The sequence below is a fragment of the Poeciliopsis prolifica genome, unplaced genomic scaffold, assembly GCF_027474105.1.
Source record: "Poeciliopsis prolifica strain line A6 unplaced genomic scaffold, Auburn_PproV2 SCAFFOLD019, whole genome shotgun sequence".
Taxonomy (NCBI): Eukaryota; Metazoa; Chordata; class Actinopteri; order Cyprinodontiformes; family Poeciliidae; genus Poeciliopsis; species Poeciliopsis prolifica.
In genome coordinates, this window is record NW_026562394.1 from 7,524,034 (window position 1) to 7,548,386 (window position 24,353).

Below are 24,353 nucleotides of genomic sequence, written 5' to 3' on the forward strand. Positions count from 1 at the left end.
AACCTAAAGAATTGTCATAGTCTCGGATGTTAAGGTGACATTATCTGAAATTACATCTTAAAATACTGAGAATGTATGTGGGAAGTTGGATTTTTGACTTTCATTGTGTTTTGTACAAGTCCATGAGTGCAAATATTTGTTTTGATATTCCAAAGAAAGGACATTTGTCTGAATCAATAAAAAAGGAGAAAAAAAAAATCTCCATTTACATCTTTGAGGAAACAGTAAACCAGCCAAGAGTAAGGTTTCATCTCTTTTATGCTATATAAGATCATCTATTTAAATTTGTTGCATTGTTTGATTTAGCTCATCACTTTCAGATATTAATTTTGTCCAGTTTTTGTTTATCTGGCATTTTTTTTCTTGTACCAAGCCTTTTCTGTTTTACTTTAACTTCTCTTTCTTCTGCTTCCCTGACTGTCACCCCGTCATTCAAGTTTACACCTCACGCTATCACTAAGTCACCCCACATTGTCACCTGTTTCTTGCTCTGAAAACATGTTTTTGACATATAAACCCAAGCTACACTACACTAGAGTTTTTTTTGGGGGGGGGGTTTGTAGAATAAACTCTTTGTTTTTGCCTCCTGGGATGCAGTTGAAAAAAGCTCCTGTAAAAGATGGTGATGCCATTATTGACGTCAGAATTCAATGATGCCACCTGAGAGGAGTCATTCATCCAAAGTTTGGTGTACTTCAACCTTTTCTGCAAAAGTTAAAACATTTCAAAAGATTTTCAAAATATAATACACTCACAAAAACTCAAGGTTTTGATCACTTTTAATCCCCCATCTCTTAAGGACGTACTCGCCAAACATAAAGCAGATAGGTCAACATCTTTAGGAAGAGTTTGCTCAACTTCGACATGTATTCAAAGTCAGAAACGGCCAAAAATGACCCTTTGACCCAAATGGCAGACTTCCTGTTGGGTTTAGGACATATCTCCAAGAGACTTTTACAAGGTTCCCCCTAAAACTAGTTTCAGCTCTCTAAAATGTAACAGTTTCCCTGTCTCAATTCACGAGACGCTAGAAAGCCTCCCGTTTGACCATGCCCATTTTTAATTCCATTTGAAATCCAAATATTTTACAAGGCAGACAATTTTCATTACATTTGGTGAGTTTCTGAATATGTAGAAAAAACCCCCAATTAATTTAAACATGACGATTGGGTAAACAAAATCAAAAACAAATTATTGAGCATGGCTAAAGCAGTGCTAGGCTAAAGATTCAAAACCTTCTCTCTAAGCAGTTGTAACTTGTATTTTCTTTGACACTATTTAACCTTTCCCCTCAGTCGTAAAGCTTTCAACCTACATTTGCAGCGTAAAGTGGAAATGGGGTCGAGATAAATCAAAATAGTGAGTTGTTTTTTCTTTTCTTAAGCTATGGCGAGCCAGTCCACACTATTTAAAAAGTAACAGTTTGGAAGTTTCACAAAAATAACTAGTGTGAAAAAAGTTGCTGTTTTCGTCTTCAGCGCACATTAAAACGAAGTCATTTTGCTCCATGCATTCCCGCCGAATCAAAGTAAATCATTTCCCATAAAAGCCAAGAGCAGGTCAGTGGGTCAAGTTCTTCTCTTTTTTAATAAAGAGAAGCCCAGTTGGGAGATGCAGATCTCAGAAGGGTCACTGAGTGCAGCCACTGCCTATAATGGATCCTCTTTGTTTTTACAACCCTGTTTGCGTACATTCATATTTAATCAGGGTTTTTTTAAATGAGCAGAGAGTAATGGGGAGCAAATCTATGAAAAGAATTGTTTTCCTTGAGTCTCCAGTGAGCCACAGGAGGCGATTTCAGTGTGTCCCGCTTCCCCTCCTGGTAGTAGCCGTCTACAGACCCAGTCGTGGTGATTACCCATCCTTTGACACAAACTCCCACCCTGCTGGGAAAACAGCCTGGAACAGTAATAGGAATGCATGAAACGAGAACTAAATGGCTCCTTTATGAGCTAATGAAATGCACTCGCAGAGGATGTTTAATAGTGTGCAGAAGTGTAATGACATGACTGCGGCGTGCAGATGCTAAAACCGACAATAAAAAAGTACTTAGCTGTTTTGGCCTCATGCAGAGCGCACAGACTCCAGGAGGCTTGAAACAACACCAGCTTGCCCTCGCTGAGGTCTCGAAGGGCTTCGTGGGACGAGAAGCTCAGACTCGGAGAATGTATCGAGGAGCAGGCCAAGCGTCTGGGCCAATCTGGAGCTTTTGTTGGACCCCAGAGAGACCGCCGAGGGGCAAATGCTGGAAGCACGGCGGAGATGGCATCATTCATTCCTAAAGTAGGAGTTGCGAGGAAGCAGTTTTACCCATCGAAGTTGACTTAGATTTGATGCATAGGAGACACAAAGAGCAGGTCAAAGGTTATTTCTCAAAAGTTTCGTGGTGCTTGTACCCTCTCTGTCATCCTGTTTCTTCATGCGTCCAGTTGGAGAGGGACAGGGTGGACTCAGTTCCTGTAGAGTAGTGGTTATCACGTTCGCCTAACACGCGAAAGGTCCTCGGTTCGAAACCGGGCAGGAACAGGTTGTTATTTTTAGAATTAGCACTGCAAATCTCACAAAATCGTACTGGGGTATTGTTAGTCTAGTTTCTAGAGAAAATATTTTCAAGCACTTAGAATAAGATAAAACTAAATTTGAAATAAAATGTATTACTGTCGCTTGTTTTAAGTAACAGAAGAAGGTTCTGATTCTCAACAGTTACAGTTTGAAAACCTACTAAAATATTTCTATGGGTTTTTTTAATGATTCTTTGGGTTTATGGAGCATAACCTGACAGTGCTGCCCAACTCCAACATGTTGCTGCACACTTTCGATCTACCTGGTTTTTTTGTTTATTTGTTTGTTTGTTTTTTGAGAGAGAGATTTAGTTCTGGTTTAGAGCTATATGAATACTTTAATGCTGTGACAATGTGTGGCTCTTTCTCAAGATTAGCGTCTAACATAGGTTTCTGTGCACAAATTTGTCATTCTTTTCATCCAGAATGTGGCGACACTATCAGCTCTCCTCCGGGGGAAAACAACCACATGGATTTGCCCATATTTGGTAAAAAAAAAGAAAAAAAGAGCAGATTTTAACTACTGCGTTTGTACTTTGTGTCTTTCAGCTGGATCCACAGACTGTGCAGTCCAAGAACTGGCACATGGACGTCATCGAGATGAATGGGGTAAGAATCACGGCAAACTCCTCTTTAAAATGAAACTGTACTCTGTGACTTATTGTGTTTAGCGAAGGCAGCTCCACTGATTTGACACTGTTTTAGCACAGCTGTATTTCTGGCCAGATCCACAGGAAGTGCAGATGGCAGCTGGATGCTCTGTTGAAGCCAAACAGATCATTTTACTCCCAAACAGATCTGACTATCTGCATGGCTGCCGCGATAACAAGAAACAGAGCGGCTCTGAGATGTTTGTACAGTTCCGTTTGTGTCTCCGAAGGAGTCATTTTACAGTATATCTGGATCTGAATCTGCAGATTAAGGTGGAATTTTCCATGAAGTTTACAAGTCGGGACCTCAGCTTGAAGAGAACGCCGTCCAAAAAGCAGAGCGGGGTGTTTGGAGTCAAGATCAACGTGGTCACAAAGTAAGCACTGTGGCTAGCTTGTCTGGTTTCTAACCTGCTCGCCAACTGAGAATTAACCGCGGTGATCGTCCACAGGCGCGAGCGCTCCAAGGTGCCTTACATCGTCCGCCAGTGCATTGAGGAAGTGGAGAAGAGGGGGATTGACGAAGTGGGAATCTACAGGATCTCAGGGGTGGCCACGGACATCCAGGCCCTCAAATTAGCGTTCGACACAAGTAAGGCCTCCACTTTGTTTCCTAGCTCTGTACCGCGAGGCCTGAAACCCACAGAGTCTAAATCCATCTCACTGACCTCACTGTAAAACTGAGCGTTGACTCTAGAAATAGCCGCCTTTTCTCCATATGGTCCAGGTTTATGCCCATAAACTCTATAAGTGTGTTCATTTCCTGTTTTTGGACAAATGATGCAAACCAAAGTCACCTCCCGTATGTCGAGCCTTTTAAAGTACAAATGTATGTATGCCAGTTGGCTGGATGATGTTTGTTTTTGCCATTGCTTCAGTTTGATTGCCAACAAGGTTAGGTTAGGCGCAATCTGTGCAAACTTTTAAACTTGGCATTGTGGAGGTCAAAACTGTAGGGAAGCATATGCAGTGCAAAGAGCCACTGTATTTACAGTTTTTTAGGTCTTAAATTTATTCATGATGGAATTAAAAATGTCTTTAAAAGTCTTAAATTTGACTTGCAGATATCCTGATAAAGGGTCAAAGGAACATTTCACATTTTTTTTAAATAAAAGATAACCGTTACACACTGATGGAAAATAAAAAGTAAAATAATTTCTTGGTTTTTATATTTGGGATTAAAACTTTCTTGGATTGTGACAAAATGTGGACACACTGACCAGTCAAACCCCAACTGAAGAACTCTACATTTGGGAAAAGCTCCTTCATAACAAAATTCATTTGAATACTTTTTTTTTCTTCCTCTTCTGTGAAAATGTAATTCCCTAGAGATATATTGTGTGTTCATTGTCTGTTTTAGAAAGGCAGACCGGGGGGTCTTAGTATTTAGGAGGAGCAGCTGTCAGATGTTTCTGTCTTGTGCTCAGTAACAGTCTCTCAATTTCCCTCACAGCTGCTTTTTCTCCCTAAGATGTGACCACCTTTAAATGTTGTTGTTTTTTTTTTTCAACCTTGACCCCCATCTGCATGGGGGAAGGAGGAAGGAGCTAAAGAGAGAGCAGCCGTTCTGCTGAAAGTCTGCGATGAAGCTGTGTGTCTCTAACGGGTCTGTCTTCGTGATTCGCAGATACCAAAGACATCCTGATGATGCTGAGTGACATGGACATCAACGCCATCGCAGGAACACTCAAGCTGTATTTCAGGGAGCTGCCGGAGCCTCTTCTCACAGACCGTCTCTACCCAGCCTTTATGGAGGGCATAGGTGGGAGGTCTTCCTGCTCAGCTGCAGGAGATCATGCTTAAAGTCAAAAGAAAAAAAAAATACACAAACGGGCTGTCAGGACATAATTGGACGTGTGTTTTCCTGTTTTTTCAGCTCTCTCGGACCCTGCAGCGAAGGAGAACTGCATGATGCACCTTCTGCGCTCTCTGCCCGAGCCCAACCTCATGACCTTCCTCACTCTGCTGGAGCACCTGAAAAGGTAAGCAGAAACACTCACACCATCAAATGTGTTTACAATGCAAAGAGACATTTTTTTTATTTTCTATTTTTTTGGAGCTGCATTTGAGTCATAACCCTTATTAACCCTAAAAAAAATTTTCACTACTATCTACTACAGGAATCAGTTTTTAGGGTTATCCGATCCAGTTTTTTCACTGCTAATACCGATACAGATATCTGAGGTGCGATATCAGCTGATAGCGATCCCATACGGAAAAACAACGCTCAATTGGCTTAAAATGTTTCTTTTTTTTAAAATACAGCCGTAAATGTTCAGAATTACGCATTTATTTGATAACACTGTGTGATTTCACAGAACACTTAAATACAGCAATAGCTTCACAAGCTTGGCCAAACATGCAAAATAAATAATAAAAAAAAACCTACTTTGGTCAAAACGTAAAAAAATAAACTGCAACGAACCTTCAAAGTCCAATTGGGAATTCTTAATATAATGTAAAATAAATAATGTTTTATTTATTTTTTATGTTTTGTGCCTAATTCTATTCACAAAGCATAGAATTAAGCTGAATAGATGCGTCTACCCTTATAGATCAGGCACATTGTCACTGATACCCCATCTATAATTTGTTTTTTCCAATATCAGTACCGATACAGGCATTAATATCGGATCGGTGCATGTCAGTTCTTTTTGTTTTTTTACCCCATTCTGCTGTTCCTTTCTGCCTTTAATAAAATATTTCCTGTTTGTTGTTCCTGCAGGGTGGCTGAGAAGGAGCCCATCAACAAGATGTCCCTCCATAACCTGGCCACCGTGTTCGGGCCCACCCTGCTCCGGCCCTCTGAGTCAGAAAGCGCCAAGGGACAGCACATCACGTGCGCCTCCGACATCTGGTCACATGATGTCATGGCACAGGTACACGATTATTAGTGCTGAGCATCATCGTAATGGGAGATGCAAATTCTCACATTTGTACCGGAGCTAGTCCCTGAGTCTCCTGCGGTTTTCCATCGGTCGTCTTTATGATGGACAGTGAGAAAGAGCCGCTTCCTCCGCTGCCGCTGCACATGTTTTCTAGATTAACTCCCACATCGCCCACTGACCCGTCTCAGCGGGCTCCTTTCTCCCAGCTGTATTTAGCTTTTTCACCGTCTATTTATCTCTCCTGACGGACGGGTTTCATGTGAGCAGGTCTTCTCGAAGCTGGATAAACAAGTCTGAGGTAAACATCATAAACCGCGCATCGTGGAAATGCAGGAGGTCTCGGCTGGCTCCTAGTTTGTCCTGAGGATAACTTGTGCTCAAAAACCTTTACTCCAATATTTATTCAATGCATTAAACTTTAAAAAATGCTTCTCAAATCTGTTCCAAAATGTAAATGATATTGCTGTTTTTAAACAATTGTTAACGTCTCAAAAATAGATTTATGGGATTATTTACAGTCACTTGATCATATTGAAGGTTCCAACTACAACCTTCAGTCTAGTTTGCTGGGATTTTATTTGATAAGTTGTGGAGTGGAAAGAATACAAAGTTTTCAAAGCTTTTCCACAAATCTAAGTTTTATGCACTCGGCACAACTTTAACAACCGTAACAGAATATAATGGTCCAGTGCTAAAGGCTGGTGTTCTGCAACTTTTAGATGTGTTTTTACTTTAAAACACTCCTGAACAACAAAAAAAAAAGCTATTAGCAGGACTCTTTAGAGGGTGACTGCATGCTGAGGAAGTCATTTATCCATCTGAATCAGGTGTGCTGGACTCTAACAATAGCAGAACAGTGCCCCCTGGAGGCCTGGACGCTGAGGCCTCTGGTTTGGGTCAAAACAAAATCATGTTAGATTCTCAGCCACAGATTTTGTTCACAGGTCCGAATCCCAGCAGTGGCTCTACTGGGACATAAGACACTGCTTTCTGTTGGGATGTCCAAGGGCGGGACGATGCGGCTGAAAAACTGATCACAAGGATTTCATATCGGCCGATATCAATAATTATTCATTAGTTTATTGCTTTAAGTGCCTGAAATACTGCCTTTCCTGTTTTAGCCACAGTTTTTTTAATATATCCTATAAATTCTGTTCATTTTGGTTACTTCACATCGCTCCAATTAGCAACAAATATGTGATTGGTCACGGCAAAACCAGGAACAGGTTATTTCTAGATTCTGGAAGGGTGGATTTTAAGGTGGCCAATGATGTCAAACACATAATTTTATTCTTTTTTTTTTTCAAAACAACATTAGAGAGAACAAGTCTCAAAGTTCCAAAAAAGAAATTGTCCCCAAACGTGTCGGGCAATTTAGGGGTGCTAACAAAGGTTGTTAGTTACTCTGCATTAACCCCCCAGCACTGAAAGTCAACAGGTCGACTATGGAAAAGTTTAAGAACCTCAGTAAGTTAAGGTCTCACATTCCTCCCTCTCTGTTCCTCCAGGTCCAGGTGTTGCTCTACTACCTGCAGCATCCTCCGATCTCCTTCGCCGAACTGAAGCGCAACACGCTCTACTTCTCCACTGACGTCTAAAAAAAAAAAATGGCCGCCACCCCGCCGGGGGCTTCACCCGGTCCGCGAGGGTGACACAGAGCGACTCCATCCAGACCTCGGACCCCACCACCCAGCGCTCCGGCCGAGGCTCTGCTCCCAGCAGGCCGCTCGTCTCTGCTGCCGTCCCTCGCTTCTCCCAGCTGAAGAGGAAGTCGAAACGCTTTCTGGCTTCAGAGAACGCTCAGCGGCAGCAACGCGACCAGCCTCTGTGGGAGCACGTCGGGAAATGTTCGGACGGGTGTCTGGGGTCGGGGGCGGGGCAGAGACCACAGCCTGGTGCAGTGGACAGGACAACATCTGAGTTTATGTTTCCTGATCAGAGGCATTCCAGAAAAACAAAACAAACAAAAAAAATGGCATTTACATGTTTTATAAAAACGTTCCTCATTTGTTTCTATTTCCTTTCTGTTTTTTTCTGGCTTCGTGGCGTGCGTGCGTGCGTGCGTGTGTGTGTGTGCGTAGGATTGTGGATGTTTTCCACTGAGAGCGTGAGTTCGTGTTAAAGGGACTAAACACACTTTCGAGGCGGCTGGAAAGCCATTCCAAGAAGCAGCAAGGATTGTGTCTCTGAGTTTTGGCCAAAATTAGCCCTATTTATTTTGAAAATATATATATAATATTTGTGCCTGTACAGTTTTGTGCAACTAGAGACATTCTCTACAGAGTATGTTGTTTGTTTTTTTTTCTTAATTTTATCCAGGTAGTGATGTTTCTTTGTTTTGTTTTTTGACCGCGTGGGCGGTGAGCCGTTCTGAGAAGATAAGTCTGCCAGTTCAGTTCTGATCACTTTGCAGACAAGCGAGGGCACATGAGGGTCGATGGCAGGGGACCATCAGAAAGAATAGCACCACAAACGGAACAGTTGACTTTTACTTCCTTCCTCTGCTTCTTCTTCTTGCATTTCAAGCCTGTTCCAAGTGTGTTGCTGCACCAGTGTTATCTGTAGGACGATTTTGCGTAGACGCCCTCATTGCATGTTCAGCTTGTGGATGAAACCCGGCCGGGTAACACAAAGGTAGGTCGTCTCTGGGAAGGAGAACGAAGAAATCGAAGCGAAGCCAACCTTTCTGCTATCAAGCCTACATATCTTAAGAAAATGCAAGCACTGCTAAATGAGTAATATTTGATATTTTTAATATAAGAATAAAAAGAAACAAAAACTGTTGTATTTTACTTCCTTTGAGGAGAATTTCAATATGCTGTAGTATTGCGACTAAATGTCCATGTGAACTTTTTCCCTCCTTTTTCTTTTTTAATAAAATTAAAAGAAATATTGAAGCCCTCGCTTTGCGTCTGTTTATGAAAATGATTAATGTAGATCTTCTGGTGGTTTTTGTCACCCTTTATTCTGCAGATTAGTAAACTGGTAATATTAGACAAAGATTGTCAAAGTAAATACAAAAAAAAAAGACTGAAAAAGAAATCAAAACAGACAGTTATTTAATGTCTTTAATAAGACATTAAATAACTGAGATTAAACACAGATTATCAGAAATCACTCGAGAGGCCAGTGCAATCACAAGCACAGTTGTGTCAGAAAGAGCATCCAACACAAAACCTAAGATGCACCAAAAATGTTAATCATCGAGAAGAGGGGGCAAAAACATCTACACAAACATCTAAAAATCTTGCAAATTTGAAAACTGATATTAGGATATAAAACGTTGAGGAGAAATCAGTGACGAGTTTTTCATTGCCAATAATAGCACAGCAGCTATCATTGAGTGTGAAGATGGTAATAAATATTTTTAACAGCTTTAAATGACATCATGCATCAACCTGTTGTGCCAGCAATCACACTGATTGCACCCACTAGTGGACAACATCCGTCATTGCTGACAAAGTAAAAAAAAAAAATAAATAAATAGTAACAGTTTTTTTTTCTAAATTTATGAAAATATATAAACAAAAACATAACAGGTTAGTATTTGGATCCTTTTCTGTGTTGTTGCAAAATGTTCACTCCACTGATCATCCATGAGATCCTCCAGCAGCTGGAGTGAACCTTATAGGCTGGACATGATTTAAAACGTCAGAGCACATAATTCACAAATAAATATACACCCATATTTATGAATACATGCTAAGGCATACATCACTGCTTCCACCAACTGGTTTGGAGGGGAACTGCAAGTTTCAGAGGCGCAATCTACCTTGTAGATGGTGATGGATTTTATTTAAGGGCAGCACTCCAGGGGTCTGAGGATAAATGGCCATTAAATATCTTTACTATGTTTATTTTTGTAAGAATGAGGACAAAGAGCATCTCTGATCTCCTTTAATTCAATTCATAATCGGGAGCACAATGATACTGACAACAACCCAAAGTACCGTCATACTGTACACACTGACTGACAAAGAAAGAGACATGTTTTAGAAAATTCCCAAAGTCAGGAAAATTTTAAATACAATACTTCTGATTGTTAAAATTACTGGGTGATCGAACTGCTATAAAAAACAAAACAACTTTAGTATAAATAATCCTACTTAATTACACCATTGTCAATTTATAGAACGAGCTTGTAACCAAACAGCGGTTTCTTGGCATCAGGACCCGGGCGCCGACGTTTCTCTGCTCACGAGATTCTGTGACTGGGGACGCAGGAACATCCCCCACAAACGATGTTCAGGTCCCAGCAGAGTCCCTGAAGCCAACGTTCATCGACGCTCCTCTCTGTGCCCCGGCTTCCTCGCAGTGACTCCTCATAGGAAGCAAGTTCTTGTCCGTAAAGCCTCTCACCTCATCGCAAGTAATATTCGATGGCGGCAGAGAACGCAGCAAATCCACCACATCCGAGGACTCCGGCTTTGAGACCGGCTGCGCGACGGACAGAAGAAAAGGAGAAATGGTGGAACGGCATAAATCCCAATTTTAGGGTGAAGCCAGCGGAAAAGGAGGAGGTTACCTACCGCGAAAGCCTATGGCTCCTCCTGTCACACAGCCACTGTACACCGCGTTCTTCCAGTCAGATTTTCCTCTGTGCTGCAAAGCAAACAGATGCAAAAACACAGATGGATTTACCTTCGTGGGGACGAGGACTGCGGTTTCCCCTCCAAAGTCATATTTGATAAGCCCCGTTCGTCGGGCTAAAAGCATGTTTTGAAAATAACTTTATAAACTTTAATAACTTAAATAAATTTCCTGATTTAAACAGCCTTTTGAGTAATGTTCAGATTTAACCAGCAGAGGGCGCTCTAACACCTTTCCTCGGAGGTTAAAACGGCAAGATCAATATTTAGATTTATTGGTAAATATGTATCATATTTTTTTTACAACAACAACAATAATAATAATAATAATAATAATAATAATAATAATAATTAAATGACGATACAAAATGTCACAACCGGTCGGACGAAACAGGAAATGACGCCACTCACAGATTCAATGATGCACTCGGTGCAGGAAAACATGGCGCCCACAATAGCAAAGTTCTTGGCGTACGACATGCCCCTCTGGCCCATGTCTTTCAGAACTTCTCGGGCCGTGGGGGTCCTCAGCGGGTCTTTGGGGTCGAAGCCGACATTGGTGTCGATACCGGCCGTGAACACGCCAAAAGCTCCTCCGAGGACAAACCCTGTGGAGAGAGAAACGCTCCACTATCAGACACACTGAAGAACGCTCACACACACACACACACTGATTTTCTCCCATGGCAAAAAAAAGTGACAACCGTAAACCATTTTTTCTGTCAACACGGAGCCTAATTACCGCCGTGTGTGCGGCTGTTTACCTCCCACACAGGCCAGCACCGACTTGAAGGCGCAGCTCTCCATTCCCCTCTCGATCATCTTCTGCTCGTCGCTTTTCGGAGGCACCGGCAGACCCCCCATAACTCCGGGGCTCAGCTCTTTAATGGGCCGCTTCTCCCCGACCAGGTGCTCCAGAACCAGACTGTACTGGATAGTTGGACTGCCCATGCTCGGAACCGAGGAAGCTGGACCCGTGGAGTCTGAGGCAGCGGCATCCGCAGCCCCCGTGGACGCGGCCATGTTTCTCAATGACACTGCTCTATGTAAATTTAGCTGTGAGCTCGTGGGCTGCAGATTCGCCGAATTATTTTCTGAGCGCAAGTTGAGTTTTGGTGGGTAAAATGTTTGTTTAGTTGTAGAAAAAAAAACATGTTGCAGTTTGTCGGAAAGGAAGGAATATTGAGTATGTGAGCAACCGTAAAATAGGTTAGGATTAAAACATAGCTCTTTATAAGATACTTAAAATAAATAAATAAAACTTCACTTTGGCAAATAACATGCTGTTGTGTTTCTGACTCCAGAGTATCAAAGGGAGCCAAATAATCTCAAAGTTTGCCCATATAATACAAAGATAATACCGCATTTCAGAGTCATTGATGCCCAAATTTATTTCCTTTGATAAAAGTTATGCAATAAATAATATAAATTTATATAAAACCCAGTTTTACTTATTTTTCCATTTTGAAGCATTAACGACTACGTTTCCCAGAAACCTCTTCGAGCACTGCGCCAAATCATCCAGCACGCGCTCCACCCACCGGCTCAGGCAGCGGGTGTCGCTTTAACGACTCGCGCGAGCGCGGCGGCAGCAGAGGCAGCATCACGGACCGCAGCTGCAGCTCCGCCGCATTAGCGAACAGGTGAGGAGGAGAAACTCCGCGTTTCTGTCTTTTTCTCATCCTACATTGCACCTTCACTTTCCTCCACTTCACTCGGGCAAAAGCCAAACATTTGAACGTCGCCGCTGTCTTGTGTCGGACGTTGAAGAAGGAGTGAGTTGGACGGGACCGGTGTCGGCTTGGCCGGGGTAACGCCGACGCAGAAGTGACTGTCGACGGTTGTTTCCAGTGTTAGTGAGAGTACTTTGGGGTTTTGACGGTCATTTTGCAGGTGACGTGGTTTCTCCTGCTTTATATAGAACTGTAGAGTCAAAGGGCATGTTGTTTCCCGGGTAATTGGACCTGGAACTTGCTGTATTCTTGGACAGGTGATGCAGGATGTTGGAAGTCTGCAGGATGCTTCAGAAAATTTAGTGAATTTCACAGCTCCGGCGGGGCTTGTGTGCTCAACAGGGTTCCTGCCCGATCAATACATCCCATCTGCACCTCAAACATCTGCTGTCATTGTTATCCTGCAATGTCAAGAGACAGAAACCTGATAAACTAATGTTTCTCTAGCTGGTTTTGTATTCTCCCTACTTGTGTATTTTCGTACTTAGTCTTTTGTTGACTTGCTTCATGTTTCAGATCAATATCCTTCTGAACGATCCAGTAACCCATTTTCAATTTACTGGAGGGTCACCAGGCATCTATTTATAATGGCCCAGTATTTTAAGAACTCCAAGCCCAAAGTATGCTTGATGATTCTCCACCATCGTTATCAGAGGCTATGTGATGCTTCTCCACATTTTCATCATGTTTGCCAGGCCAAACCATTTTTGAATGCTCGATATTTGAGACCCGCACGTAAATAAATGCCTTTTTATTTATTGCATCATGTTTAAATACAGTTAAAACTGAGCTAAACTATTGTAAATTGCAAAAAGTAAACCTTCAATACTGATCATATCCAAAAAGTTAGGCAAAGGCCAAGATTTAAAAGGTGAAAAGTTAGTTTAGACATAAAAGAAGTGACAAAGTGAGGATATATCACATATAGGAGGAGGTGTTTAGACAGATATGTTACAGAAGGTGAATCTTGTTGTGATGAGATAAAAAGAAACAACTTGTTAAAATTAGATTAATATTTAATTAAAATCAAAATGTGTTTTTGTTTTATTGAGAAAGTCATAACAGAACAGCAACACTTAAGTGTCATCTGGAAGAAACAAGAGTGAGAAGATGGAGAGATTATTTATGCATTTTTAATAAGTCACAATCTGTCAATGAAAAGTATTTTTATATCTCTTTAAAAAGAGAAATCTTAATGTTTTTGTTTCTCGTTAAAACAAGATACAACTCCAGAATTTATTTCCTTGCTCTGGCAGTTTAACGCTTCTCTACGTAAACATGTCCAGCACTGTATATGCATATTTTTTCCAGTTGCTATTTAAATAGTCATATTTACAACAGAGGGAGTAGCTTTAAGTTTAAGCTCTTTTATGTTGATTTAGAAATCTTGTCTCTGCAGATTTCATAAACCTTAGACAGAGGTGCAGTTGGGAGCTGCTGTTAAAAATATTTAAATAGATTCGTTGTGAGAATTAAAATGTTTTGAAATATATTAACTCCATTAGTTTTTCTCCTGGTGCTGTTTAAAAATGTCGACACATTGAATAAATGTCCAAAAAGAAAATGAGCCGGAGTAGAAGCTTAAATTTGGTGTAAATCGTTGGTTCTGGTGCCAAGTTGTGTCCGGACCACCTTTGGGAGCATCATGCTGTTCTTCCCGGCGTGATCAGCCAACCATTTGTTTCTCATTAGATCATTACCTTTGTAGTTGAACAAGCCACTGTTGCGTTTAGTGCAGCAGTTTCTGAAAGGTTGCAGTTTCTGTCTTTAATTGGCCCTTCAAGACAGTCTGTCCTGACCAAGTTCTGTGTGACTCAACTGCCACGTAAACAGATGCATCATTGTTGTTTTCTTCATAATGCATTTAAAATAACTATGAACGATACTTGTATCTGAAAGTGGGAACAAAGAAAGTTTGAATTTGAGAATTTATGTTTTAGAAGAACTCTACATCCATCTTAGGTGGCACCAGTTGGAGAGATGTGGGCAATGGATCACAACGTTCCCTGTTTTCTGTTGCTTTTTGCAGAAAAGATGAGAGGATTCTAATATAAGGACTTTACCATTTCTTTAGGAGGCTTCCATTGCACATTTTCTTTATAGTAGACCATTAAAGGGATGGTATTATGCATTGTTTGAGCTTTATATTATTTTTTGATCTTACCTTGATTATTATATGCAAGTTTGAGAAATCCTTTACTCTCCCATGGCAGCCAGCTGTGCAAAACGCCTGGTTGGACCTAGCTCCGCCTTTGAGGAGCAGCTCTTCCTCAGAGGTGTGGTTTCCAAGCTTCAAAGCTTCCGCCTCACAGAGGAACCGTCCCCCACGAAACACGCACTCAGATCCTTCAAACTAGCCAGCAGCGATTAGCAAACACCTGGACGAGCTGCGCAGCTGCTGAGCTCGTTATATGAGCTACTTCTTAGGTAAAAACATTGTTAAAGGGTTAATAGAGGATGTTGTGATGACTTCCTGAAGGTGGAGTATTAGAAAGACCAGGAGTTTTTAAAGAGACAGAGACCTGTTTTCAAGGTGTTAAATTAAAAAGCCAATTTTCTAAAGGAAAATAGAACTATATATATGTATATAACAGCTGTAGGTCATCTAGTTACCTTCAGTTGCTAAAATGGCACTATGTGTCTGGGAAACGCATAATAAAAGACTCTGCTTTTACTCATGGTTAATTTGGGACTCTGTCTGCAGGATCCAGGCTGTTTTCAGGACAGGCTGTTCTTCTAAAAAGCCGCAGGAAGTACAAGTCATATGGCAGTCTGAGCAAAGTCAAAACATCCGATTTTGTGTTTGCTCATTTGTTAATGTAGCCGTTTCCTCAATTTGACTTGGACTGGATCTGTTCAGCAACCAAAAGTAAAGATATTGGACTAAGAACTGCAGCATCTACGATCTGGTAATCGATAGAATTTTCTTAATTGAGCTAGTTAGTTAGTTAGTTAGTTAGTTATGAATGTCCAACAACAAGAAGCTGTGAGTTTCTCAGCGACTCCTCTCATCTTCCGTTCAAGTCATTATCCAAGCAGTTCCTGTCACTACTGTGCTATTTATAGCCAGGGGTTGTGTGGCGAACGCACACATCCAGCCGTGTGTTGGAGAAACTGTCCTTTTATTACCCAGAAAATGTTATCTCATGATCTCCTTGACTGCTCTGCTTAGTGGGAGGAATTCGAGCCTGTGTGAATGTGAGATGCTGAGAGGGGAATCCAAGGTCCTCGTCTCTGAGAAATATCTCCCACCAGCACCGGTGTCTTGGAAAAGGCTCACATTGACGGCGCTGTGGAGGGACGAATTGGCTCAGGACGGGTAACTACATTTGCAGTGACCTTGTCTATCTGGTGAAATAGAAGATGCTACAGTGGTGTGCTTCTCTGTTCAGAAACGCCAAATTACTTCTGTGGGAAAACACTCCCACAGAAGTAATGGATTACTGACTTAGTTTAACACTTAGGACATTAATCTATCTCACATTGGCAAACATTCAACTGCCCTGATACTGAAGTGAAAGATTATTATCCTAGATGAACCAATAATGCCGGATCCATTGCCGACATGTTGAACCGGGTTCCGACCAAAACCGAACTGTCGCTTGCATGCTGAATGACATGAGAGGTGGAAAGAGTAGCAGCGCATCAACCTAGAAGCACATCCACATGTCAGGAACTGGAATGATCCAGTTCCTGATCATAAATCCAACTTAGAATCTGTTGCAAGACTTTGCAAAGTTGAATCCGCAAAGTTGCTAGACATTACCCAAAAGACTAGTTGCAGGGACCGGTGGTTCTACAAATTACTAATTAAAGAATATAAATACATGCCATCTTTTACAAATTGTCCAAAATGTAGAAACCCATCTGTGTATTACTTTGTGTTGATCCTTCACTTTATGTTTCATGAAAAAACTTAGAAGTTTGTGGTTTTAACCTGACAACATGTATACAGATTCAAGACACACGACTGTTTTTGCTAAGGGCTTGTATTTTGTTTTCTCATGTAAGATAGGTCTTCCTTACCAACTGGTGATGGTATGGCAGTATAATAACCATAAAATACTTCCTACAGACCTTTGTTACCCCAAACACCTCATGCAACCTGTTTTCATTTAGCAGCAGTTGACAAATACATCAACCAGGCCAGAGAAGAAGGACTGGACTCAACAGAATAGTGTTTTCAGAAAACAGACTTTGCAGCTGCTGAAACATAATGATCCTATACTCAACATTTTTATTACGCTTGTTATCATTTTGCTATAGGACACATCGCAAACCATCACCTTAATTAATAGGTTTTAATATTTTTTTGTATAATAACAGTCTCTAATTTATGCAATCAGAGCACTGATTAGTCTTAATCCTAGATCAATTCATAATGGGTTTCTTCAGTCTCTGGAAAATCTTAGCAACATGTTTGAATTCTTTCTACTTGTGGTAATACTTTTGACAATACAAGACAAGCTGAGGAGGTGAATAGACGGGACGCCAGCAGGGCTGCCTGCGTTTTCTGACAGCATCATCACTGCTGTTAGATTTTCCCCTGAGAGTGTTTTTTTTTTTCTTGTTTTTTTTTTGCGGGACGCTGTCATCCGTGTGGAGTGTCAGAAGTGCAGAGCATTCATTTATGTTCATGTCAGATATGTTTTTCAGTTGAGCAGCTTGAGATGACTTTTCTGAGACCTCTGAGATGGACTGCATCTATAAACCCACTCTGAAACAATATATGTCTCTCTCTGGCTCCGTTCTGATGACTGTATGCACTTTGAATCAAAATGTATTTAAAGACAAGTGTAAGGTGTTGCCACCGTGAAGGTTTCCAAATTAACTCAAGTTGTTCTGCATTTAAATAAAAAGAAATACGCGTAACATCTGTTTGTTCATCAAGAGAGAATTGACTTACAAAGTGTAAGTCATCATTGCTTATTTTCTGAAGCATCTATTTGGTTTTCAGTTACCAGAAAGTCAAACAGATAGAGGGGCTTTAATATTAATAGCTTTGTCCTCTGAGGTCAGCGTGTCAGAATATCCTTGTTTGTCCCAAAGCCGTGCTCAGCTCTGTGTCCTGTGTGTTGATCCACTTCACTGCATGAAGAGAATAGCTTTCATAGCTCTCTTTAAGAAATTATTTAAGTGGACTGACATTTATTCTCAACGTGATTTAATAATTTAATTGGAATTCCAAAAAGCAACAGCATAGATTATTTAAATGCTGCCTTTAGCATTTAAATAATCTATGACTTTTAATGACAGATGCTTAGATTGGCAGGTGAGTGGTTCTGATTAGTAGACTGGAATGCCATGTAGAAATTGACTAGTCAGAAGTTGAAAGCCAGCAGGTAAAAACATCAAAATCATGTTTTGATGAATTGATCATTGATGAGCTATAAATCTGCTGATTCCAATATCCAGTCTGTTTCTCTGCTCATTACTTATTCAATTACTTTAATAATTAAGTAAGAAATGTCAACATTTTTGGCTAAATGTGGGCTTGGAGGTATAAAATTATATACTCTTGCCTTGTAAATCAAGAGATTTTCAAGAACATTTCTGCCTAAAAATGTCTGACCTCAGTAAGTGGATACATATTGTGGCTCACAGTGCAACAGAGCGTTTCTTTGTTTGTTTGTTCTATAAGGGACGCTCCAAGCATCTTCATTTCCTCAGGCTGTGTTTGAAGCGCAGGAAACAATCTACATACTTGACAAGCATCGCCCTCAGTGGCTTTCAGGAATGCTAATGTTTTTGTCTTGGTGAAAGTGTAAAAAAGCATGCAGCTCCACAGGAGGCAGGTGAATTAAAATGCAAACAGGACTAGCAAGCTTGGGTGTGTGACTTTATCAGGTTGTTAAAATATTTACTTTGTCTGTTAAATGTCTGACCCATTGTAATCTCCTTTATTCTCCATGCGAGTCAAAGCGAACACACCCGCAGCGAACATCAAATGCCTTTCATGCCACAATACTGGGTACAGCAAATAGACTCAAATTACAAACAGGAGTGTTCATTTCTGTTGGGTTGGTCAGAAAAGCTGACGATTATGATGTTCCATTGTGGAAAATATTTCTGTTTTAGTGGCTGCGTGTGTGTGTGTGTGTTTTTTTTTTATTCCCTCGCAGACCTTGTGGATGCTGTGCTCGTGTTTCTATGGAGTCCGCCCACTCGGTACACTCAGCCAGCTTGGCAGACTGGAAAACAGCTGAAGTTTCTGCAACGTGGCTCCGACTGACTGTTTATCAGTCAAGAACTTTGACACAGAGAGGGCAGGAAGTTCAAACCTCAGGGGAGCCGCAGCTCTGAGAAAGATGAAACGGAAAACGGGAAGCATAAAATATTCTTAAAAGTTGTATCTGTCTTCACATTTTATTGGCTGGACCTCCAAATATAGAAGATTGCTTGGGGAAATAATGAAGGACTCAGACTGTTGATGCTTAAATTTGGCCTTTGCCAATTTCTAATCACTAATTTATGAATAGCTCTGACTTATTTCTACAAGCTTGTTAACCCTTCTCTATATTTTTGACAATTGTAAACAGAGCTGGCTTATATATAAAATACTAAAATAAATTTTCAAGAAAAGTAAACATTTACAGAGCTGTAAAATTTAGAAATGCACTGAAATCCTCCAAAACTAAACCAAGAAGAATTAAAGCAATATTTGAGTGTTTTTCTGTTTCTGACCACATGAGAAGCCCTTCATTTAATTTTTTAATACAATTAATTGAAAAATAAGGAAAAGAAATCTCCACCATCTTAGTATGTGAAGGAAAATCATTGTTAGGAGCAGAGGACAGTGTCATATTGTGTTTCTCAGCAGTTAAACAAAAAATTATTTCTTAGACATTTTAAGACAAAATGAAGACGGAACATCTTAAATTGTCTCAAAAGTCTTGTATTTGCGTATGATTGCTTTTAACTTTTTCACCCGGTGGTTTCTGTTTGTATTCTCTGTAGAGAAATGAGACTCTCACAATAATTGATGCTAACCTCCGCTGTTACAGATTCAAGAATCAGACTCTTACAAAGGGATCAAACAGATCCTTTTGCCAGGGATCTGTTTAAAACATATTTACTTTAATATTCTAAGCTTCCTGTTGTTTGCTGATTGCTCCTTCGCTGTTGTGGCATTCTGAGTGAACAGCCAACACCCGTCTGCTGAAAAGGTTTAATTCATTTTTAAACATTTCTCTCTGATAGTGAACACATCCGACTTTGTTCTGCAGTGGCAACTTCCACAGAGAAAAGTGTGATTGTTGGCTCACTGACAACCTGTTAGCATGCAGCTATGCAGTGTTCCTTGATATTGTAAAAAAGAAGTGAGAAATAAAATAACCTCATTTGGTTATTCACATCTGTCATGCATTTTTTGCTAACAAAATATGTAAATAACTTTTATTTGTATTTCTGCTTCCTGAGCATAAATTGTAGAAAATAACAAAGAAAGTCAGCATTTCCTCCTTGATTCAGAGCCAAATCAGACCTTGTTATTCAGAAGATTTGTCAATCTACACTTCCACAGCCAAAAGGCAAACTAGAAAACCTATTGATCTCTGTCCAGATCAATGCAAAAATCATCAACTCAGCAGTTTCTTCAGTAGGTTTCTTCTCATCTTTTTTTTCTTAACTCAAAGATACTGATATAAGCAGATGCTCTTATGGTTTCATATTCATACACCAAGAATTTGTTGTTTTGAGAAATGACTTCAGTGCTATTCATAACTATTTGAGCACAACAAAATCCAAAATGGTTTCTGAAACGGTACCGTTTTGCTTAAGATTCAAAAAGTACTTTCAGAAACACTAACTGTACAGGTCTCTTAGCATGTTTCCTATTTCTAATAAATTCTTCTGCCTTCAGAAAATTAAACACTTGCTGTAATTTCTAGCTTGAAACTGCCGCAACTCCGCTAATACCACATTATGTATCCTGTTTCATACAAGTTTCACATCCCCACAGACTAATATAGGAACGCAGAGGGAACAGAGACCGCCTCACAGCATGGGATATAGCGCGATCCCACGCTTCTTGTTGGGCTTTAGCTGAGATGATGGTTTTTTTCACACACTCCTTTACTACATTCAGGTGTTGGACAGATGCTACAGAGCCACATGTGGTCAAGCAACAGTTCAGTAGTAACTTAATGGTGGCATGGTAGCGCTGGTGTTTGCACACATTTAGATATGAATAAATTTATGGAAGGTCCTTAAAAAAGATCTGTAAAATGACCGTGTCTTGCAAGCTTGTAGTCTTTTTATAAATGATTATCCAAATCTTATGGTGAAATCAGCACAGAATTGATTTAGCAGTCCCAAAGCCGCCCTTCTCTCAGACCATGTCTCAAAACCTGAGGCAACAAATGGAGCTAAATAACTTTGGATAACATGATAAAGAACCAACCAATATTTTTACATGTAGATATAACAAATGCAATTAATCTTTGAACAAATGTACTGAAAATAAACATTGTGTTTTTACAGTGATGGATTATTCCTGCAGTAAAATATAAACTGCATCTTCACCAGTAGTGCTAACAAGTTAGCGTGTGCAGATAGCCCAAAAAATTCACCAAATGGACCAATATCGTCGTGATTAATTGTTTCAACAAATTAATCACTGTTACTAAGTCGGTAGTGGATTAATTATTAACGTACAGAATCAAACGATCAGTGAACCAAAACGTTTTGAAGGAAACAAAGGAGTCTGCTGTTTTTGTGGCAGGAAAAGGAAGGCCGTGTCCAGTTGTGATGGAGGTAGTGTTGCCAACAACAGCAACATCCAGAAAGAAGCCGAGGAGTTCAACAACCATCAGTGGGTGGAAGAGGAAATGGGGAAGTTGTGGAAAATAGCTGGTGCCAAAAATCTTTGCAGAACCTGTGGCTGTGAAGCGATTCAAGGAGATGGGCTGGAATCTTGGATTTGGACTCGAGCTGCAAAACCAGACTTGAGTCTGTGTTTTGGATTTTCAAATGAAAGTACCTGCTTTCTTGTTCTTCCTGAGTTTTAGCATTTTCTTTACTTTATTGCATCTTGCTTTTTGTTTTGGACTTTATAATGTGTCCTGAAACATGTTTAGGCTTGGCAACAAGATTTTTTTTTTTTTTAATCCAGATTATGTAATAGTTTTACAAATACACAGACTAAGAAAAGTTTCTGCGCCCTACCATTTGGCTAGCTGCTGCTGTGGTCATGTGATGTCGTTAAGGTCACTAACTCGAGCAGCACAAAAAGTTTACAGATGCTTTCTGCGCTTTGTTGTAAAAAAAAAAAAAAAAAAGAAGTGCTTATTTTTCAGGAATCCTACTACAATATCAGGCAGTTGATATTTTTCTATTTCAGCATCACCATCTCATTAAATCGGACCTTTGTTTAGTTTGAATTCATGACATTTTTCTACAGTAATATAAGACACATTTGTGTGGAAGGAATTTGAACTGTTACATATAATCTTGCCAATTTGTTGAAAAACATCAAATCACTAAACAAATATATGCTAATTATTTTAGCGCTGCCTTTGTCTTAGATTTGACATTTAAATCATCTGGCGTTGCTTCATGTGTTACAACGGAGATTTTCCCATGGTGATAAGGATGATATTCAAAGATGCATGTGGGATGCTGTGCAGCTGGTTGTTGAGTGGGACTGCCTAGAGGAGGCGTGGCTGACCAAACTGGTGAAAGGACGCACCGATGGCGGTGCGTTTTGTGGCAGAGGCTAAGGAGCTGCTATTTGCTGAACAACTTGCGCAAGTAAGGAAATGCCGTGCTTAAGTTTAGAACTGTCTCCATAGCAATGCATCCAATCCAGCTAAATCCAGCTGGACTGTGTTACTTTCAGGGAACAAACTGGTGGGTTGGCTGCGAAAACTGCCATTAAATGTACATTCATCAGCCAGAAAAACACCTACTTACCACGGAGACCCAATGGTGGACAGACATTTCATTTTGCAGAGAAAAGAGTAGGACCTTGTAGGAATCATCTTGTCCTACTTTGTGGCTGTCACTGCCATCGTATGCACAATAATCATGGATTTATTTCTAGACACGCACATTCGACTGAATCACCATCACTGCATGTTTTGTGTTTGCTTTCGTATCCGTCAAAAACGTTGTGCATGCATGGAGAATCTGACTCACTGCTCCTTCCTGTCCACATACGGAGGAAAAGGGAAGACGTGAGGCAGTCAGCACCCGAAGTAGGAGACTCACTCAGCCTGCTGGATGTTGTCATCTTGTTTCATACAATGGTGGTAATCCTTGGAGATACTTTACTTATTCGTCCTGCCATGCTGCTAAATAATATGTCATGATTTATCATTATTTATTCATGTTTTTCCATTGCAACGCTGCTTTTATGTCCTGTTTTTCAATTAGTCCAGTTTTAAGTTTTGCAGCAGGTTTGGATAAGTGGCTGTATCATATCAAGTCCATGAGTTTCTTAAATGTACAATATGCCCATTGTTATGGATGACAAATGTTTGTGCTTGTACTTATTGGTATTTGTTTTTCTATTGCCTTATGTCAGATGTTTCTTCATTCTTTTGGCCACACCAAGGATTGTGTAATTTCACATTGAGCAGAAGCTTGATCTAGCCTTAGTTTGAGCAGGTTAAAACTAAAATTATTCATATTTATGATCCAGCGCATTCATACTTTGAACCATCATGACAATACAATACAGGAACCAGTTGAAAAATAAGCAATAAATATTACAATCAAACTAATATACATCAAGGGTGTTGATTAATCTCACCTCAGGGCAACAAGGAAGACCAATCAGTTTTTGGACTGTGTAAGGAAGCTAGAGGACCCAGAGAAGAGGGGAGAGCGTTCAGATCTGTTGCATAAGAATAATAAAATAGCTGGTGTTTAATTTTCTGTGTTAATATTTTTATTAGCTATATTTGGTTCAATGTGGTTCAGTTTGGCCTTTTCTGATTATAGTAACATTCTGTCAAACATGCAGACCGCAGAAAATTATTCAGTTGTGAAACACCGTGATCCTCGTAAGTGTTGCCAAACTTAGGATAAAAATGAACAAAGTTAGTATTTCCAACAAGCTGTCGACAAAAGATCATGTTTTTGACCAGCTATCGCTGTTTAAGAGGCCTGTGCATCAACATGGCTCCAAACATTGTGGAAAACAGCCAACGCTGTCTGTCCCCATGGAGGAATTTAGCGCCGCCACAAAGACACTGAATGAGACCACAGAAGACAGTAACACGAATGAAGCACTGCATTGACTAAATATGTGTGGGCTGCAATTCAGTTTCTCCACAGACTCGATGTAAGTACAGTTCTTTTCAAAAGCATTCAGTCTTTTTACATTTTGTCATGTTACAACCACAAAGTTCAATTAGTTGTGTTGGGATTTTATTTGCTAGATCAACACAAAAATGCGTAAAAGGGAAGGGAAATTATCCAGAGGGTGCAAGTTTTTGTAGAAGTAAACCTTTGGAGGATTTCTTCTTTCTGTCCTTTCTTTCACAAGGCTAGATATTTGGGTGACTGCATATTCTCCTGAGCTGTGGAACTCTGCAGCTCCTCCAAAGTTACTCTTGGCTGTTTCTCTAGATCAATTCTCTTCCTGCCTTGCTCGTTGGTTTAAGTGAATGACATACGTTGGTGGATACCAGTTGTGCAGTACTTTTTCCGTGTTTGAATGATGCATTGTGCTCTGAGACAAAACCTCAGCTTGAGATAATATTTTGCAACATTACTCTGCTTTAAACTTTTCACCAGTTTTCACGATGCTATTTGTTCTCTACGGACGCATTCTCACCAGTCCTGTTTAGTCCACTTTGATTGAATTGTGCAATTGACCTCTGGGGGGGAAAAAGCAAACCCTAGCTCAGTTGAATGTGAATACCCGTTGGACCTGAGACCACTCGAAAAGCAGGAAGCAACCTGTAGCGCAGGATATTCTGGGTAA

The 24,353-nt window shown here is 40.4% G+C and overlaps 3 protein-coding genes and 1 non-coding gene across 9 annotated transcripts in view; 3 read left to right on the forward strand and 1 right to left on the reverse strand.

Moving 5' to 3' along the window:
* abr (ABR activator of RhoGEF and GTPase) overlaps positions 1-8,996 on the forward strand; it is a 121,211-nt gene extending 112,215 nt beyond the window's left edge. For all 6 annotated transcript variants that reach the window (XM_055043360.1, XM_055043361.1, XM_055043363.1 and 3 more), the window contains 7 exons: positions 3,111-3,170; positions 3,479-3,588; positions 3,664-3,803; positions 4,839-4,973; positions 5,088-5,193; positions 5,937-6,090; positions 7,608-8,996. In XM_055043360.1, the coding sequence (XP_054899335.1) occupies positions 3,111-3,170; positions 3,479-3,588; positions 3,664-3,803; positions 4,839-4,973; positions 5,088-5,193; positions 5,937-6,090; positions 7,608-7,697 (795 nt within the window). In that variant the 3' untranslated portion in view covers positions 7,698-8,996. The remainder of the gene's footprint in view (positions 1-3,110; positions 3,171-3,478; positions 3,589-3,663; positions 3,804-4,838; positions 4,974-5,087; positions 5,194-5,936; positions 6,091-7,607) is intronic.
* trnav-aac (transfer RNA valine (anticodon AAC)) lies at positions 2,454-2,526 on the forward strand. Its single transcript has one exon. It is a non-coding gene; the product is annotated as a tRNA-Val (tRNA).
* Positions 8,997-9,981: 985 nt separating the features above from the next.
* On the reverse strand, positions 9,982-11,718 carry timm22 (translocase of inner mitochondrial membrane 22 homolog (yeast)). Its single transcript, XM_055043367.1, has 4 exons — positions 11,453-11,718; positions 11,100-11,296; positions 10,629-10,701; positions 9,982-10,536 (listed from the first exon to the last, which is right to left on the reverse strand). The coding sequence occupies exons 1-4, from the start codon at positions 11,709-11,711 to the stop codon at positions 10,460-10,462; spliced, it is 606 nt and encodes a 201-aa protein (XP_054899342.1). The 5' UTR covers positions 11,712-11,718; the 3' UTR covers positions 9,982-10,459.
* A 528-nt stretch (positions 11,719-12,246) lies between these two features.
* Positions 12,247-24,353, forward strand: part of specc1 (sperm antigen with calponin homology and coiled-coil domains 1) — an 81,263-nt gene continuing 69,156 nt past the window's right edge. The window contains exon 1 of the mRNA XM_055043502.1: positions 12,247-12,331. The gene's annotated coding sequence lies outside the window, so the exon portion shown is untranslated. The remainder of the gene's footprint in view (positions 12,332-24,353) is intronic.

Excerpts from the sequence above, each read along its gene's own strand:
- timm22 (XM_055043367.1), bottom strand. The coding sequence starts at position 11,711 with ATGGCCGCGTCCACGGGGGCTGCGGATGCCGCTGCCTCAGACTCCACG. Across the intron at positions 11,297-11,452 it reads GGTGCTGGCCTGTGTGGGAG|GGTTTGTCCTCGGAGGAGCT; the intron begins GTAAACAGCCGC and ends CTCTCTCCACAG. Across the intron at positions 10,537-10,628 it reads AGGAGCCATAGGCTTTCGCG|CCGGTCTCAAAGCCGGAGTC; the intron begins GTAGGTAACCTC and ends TCCGTCGCGCAG.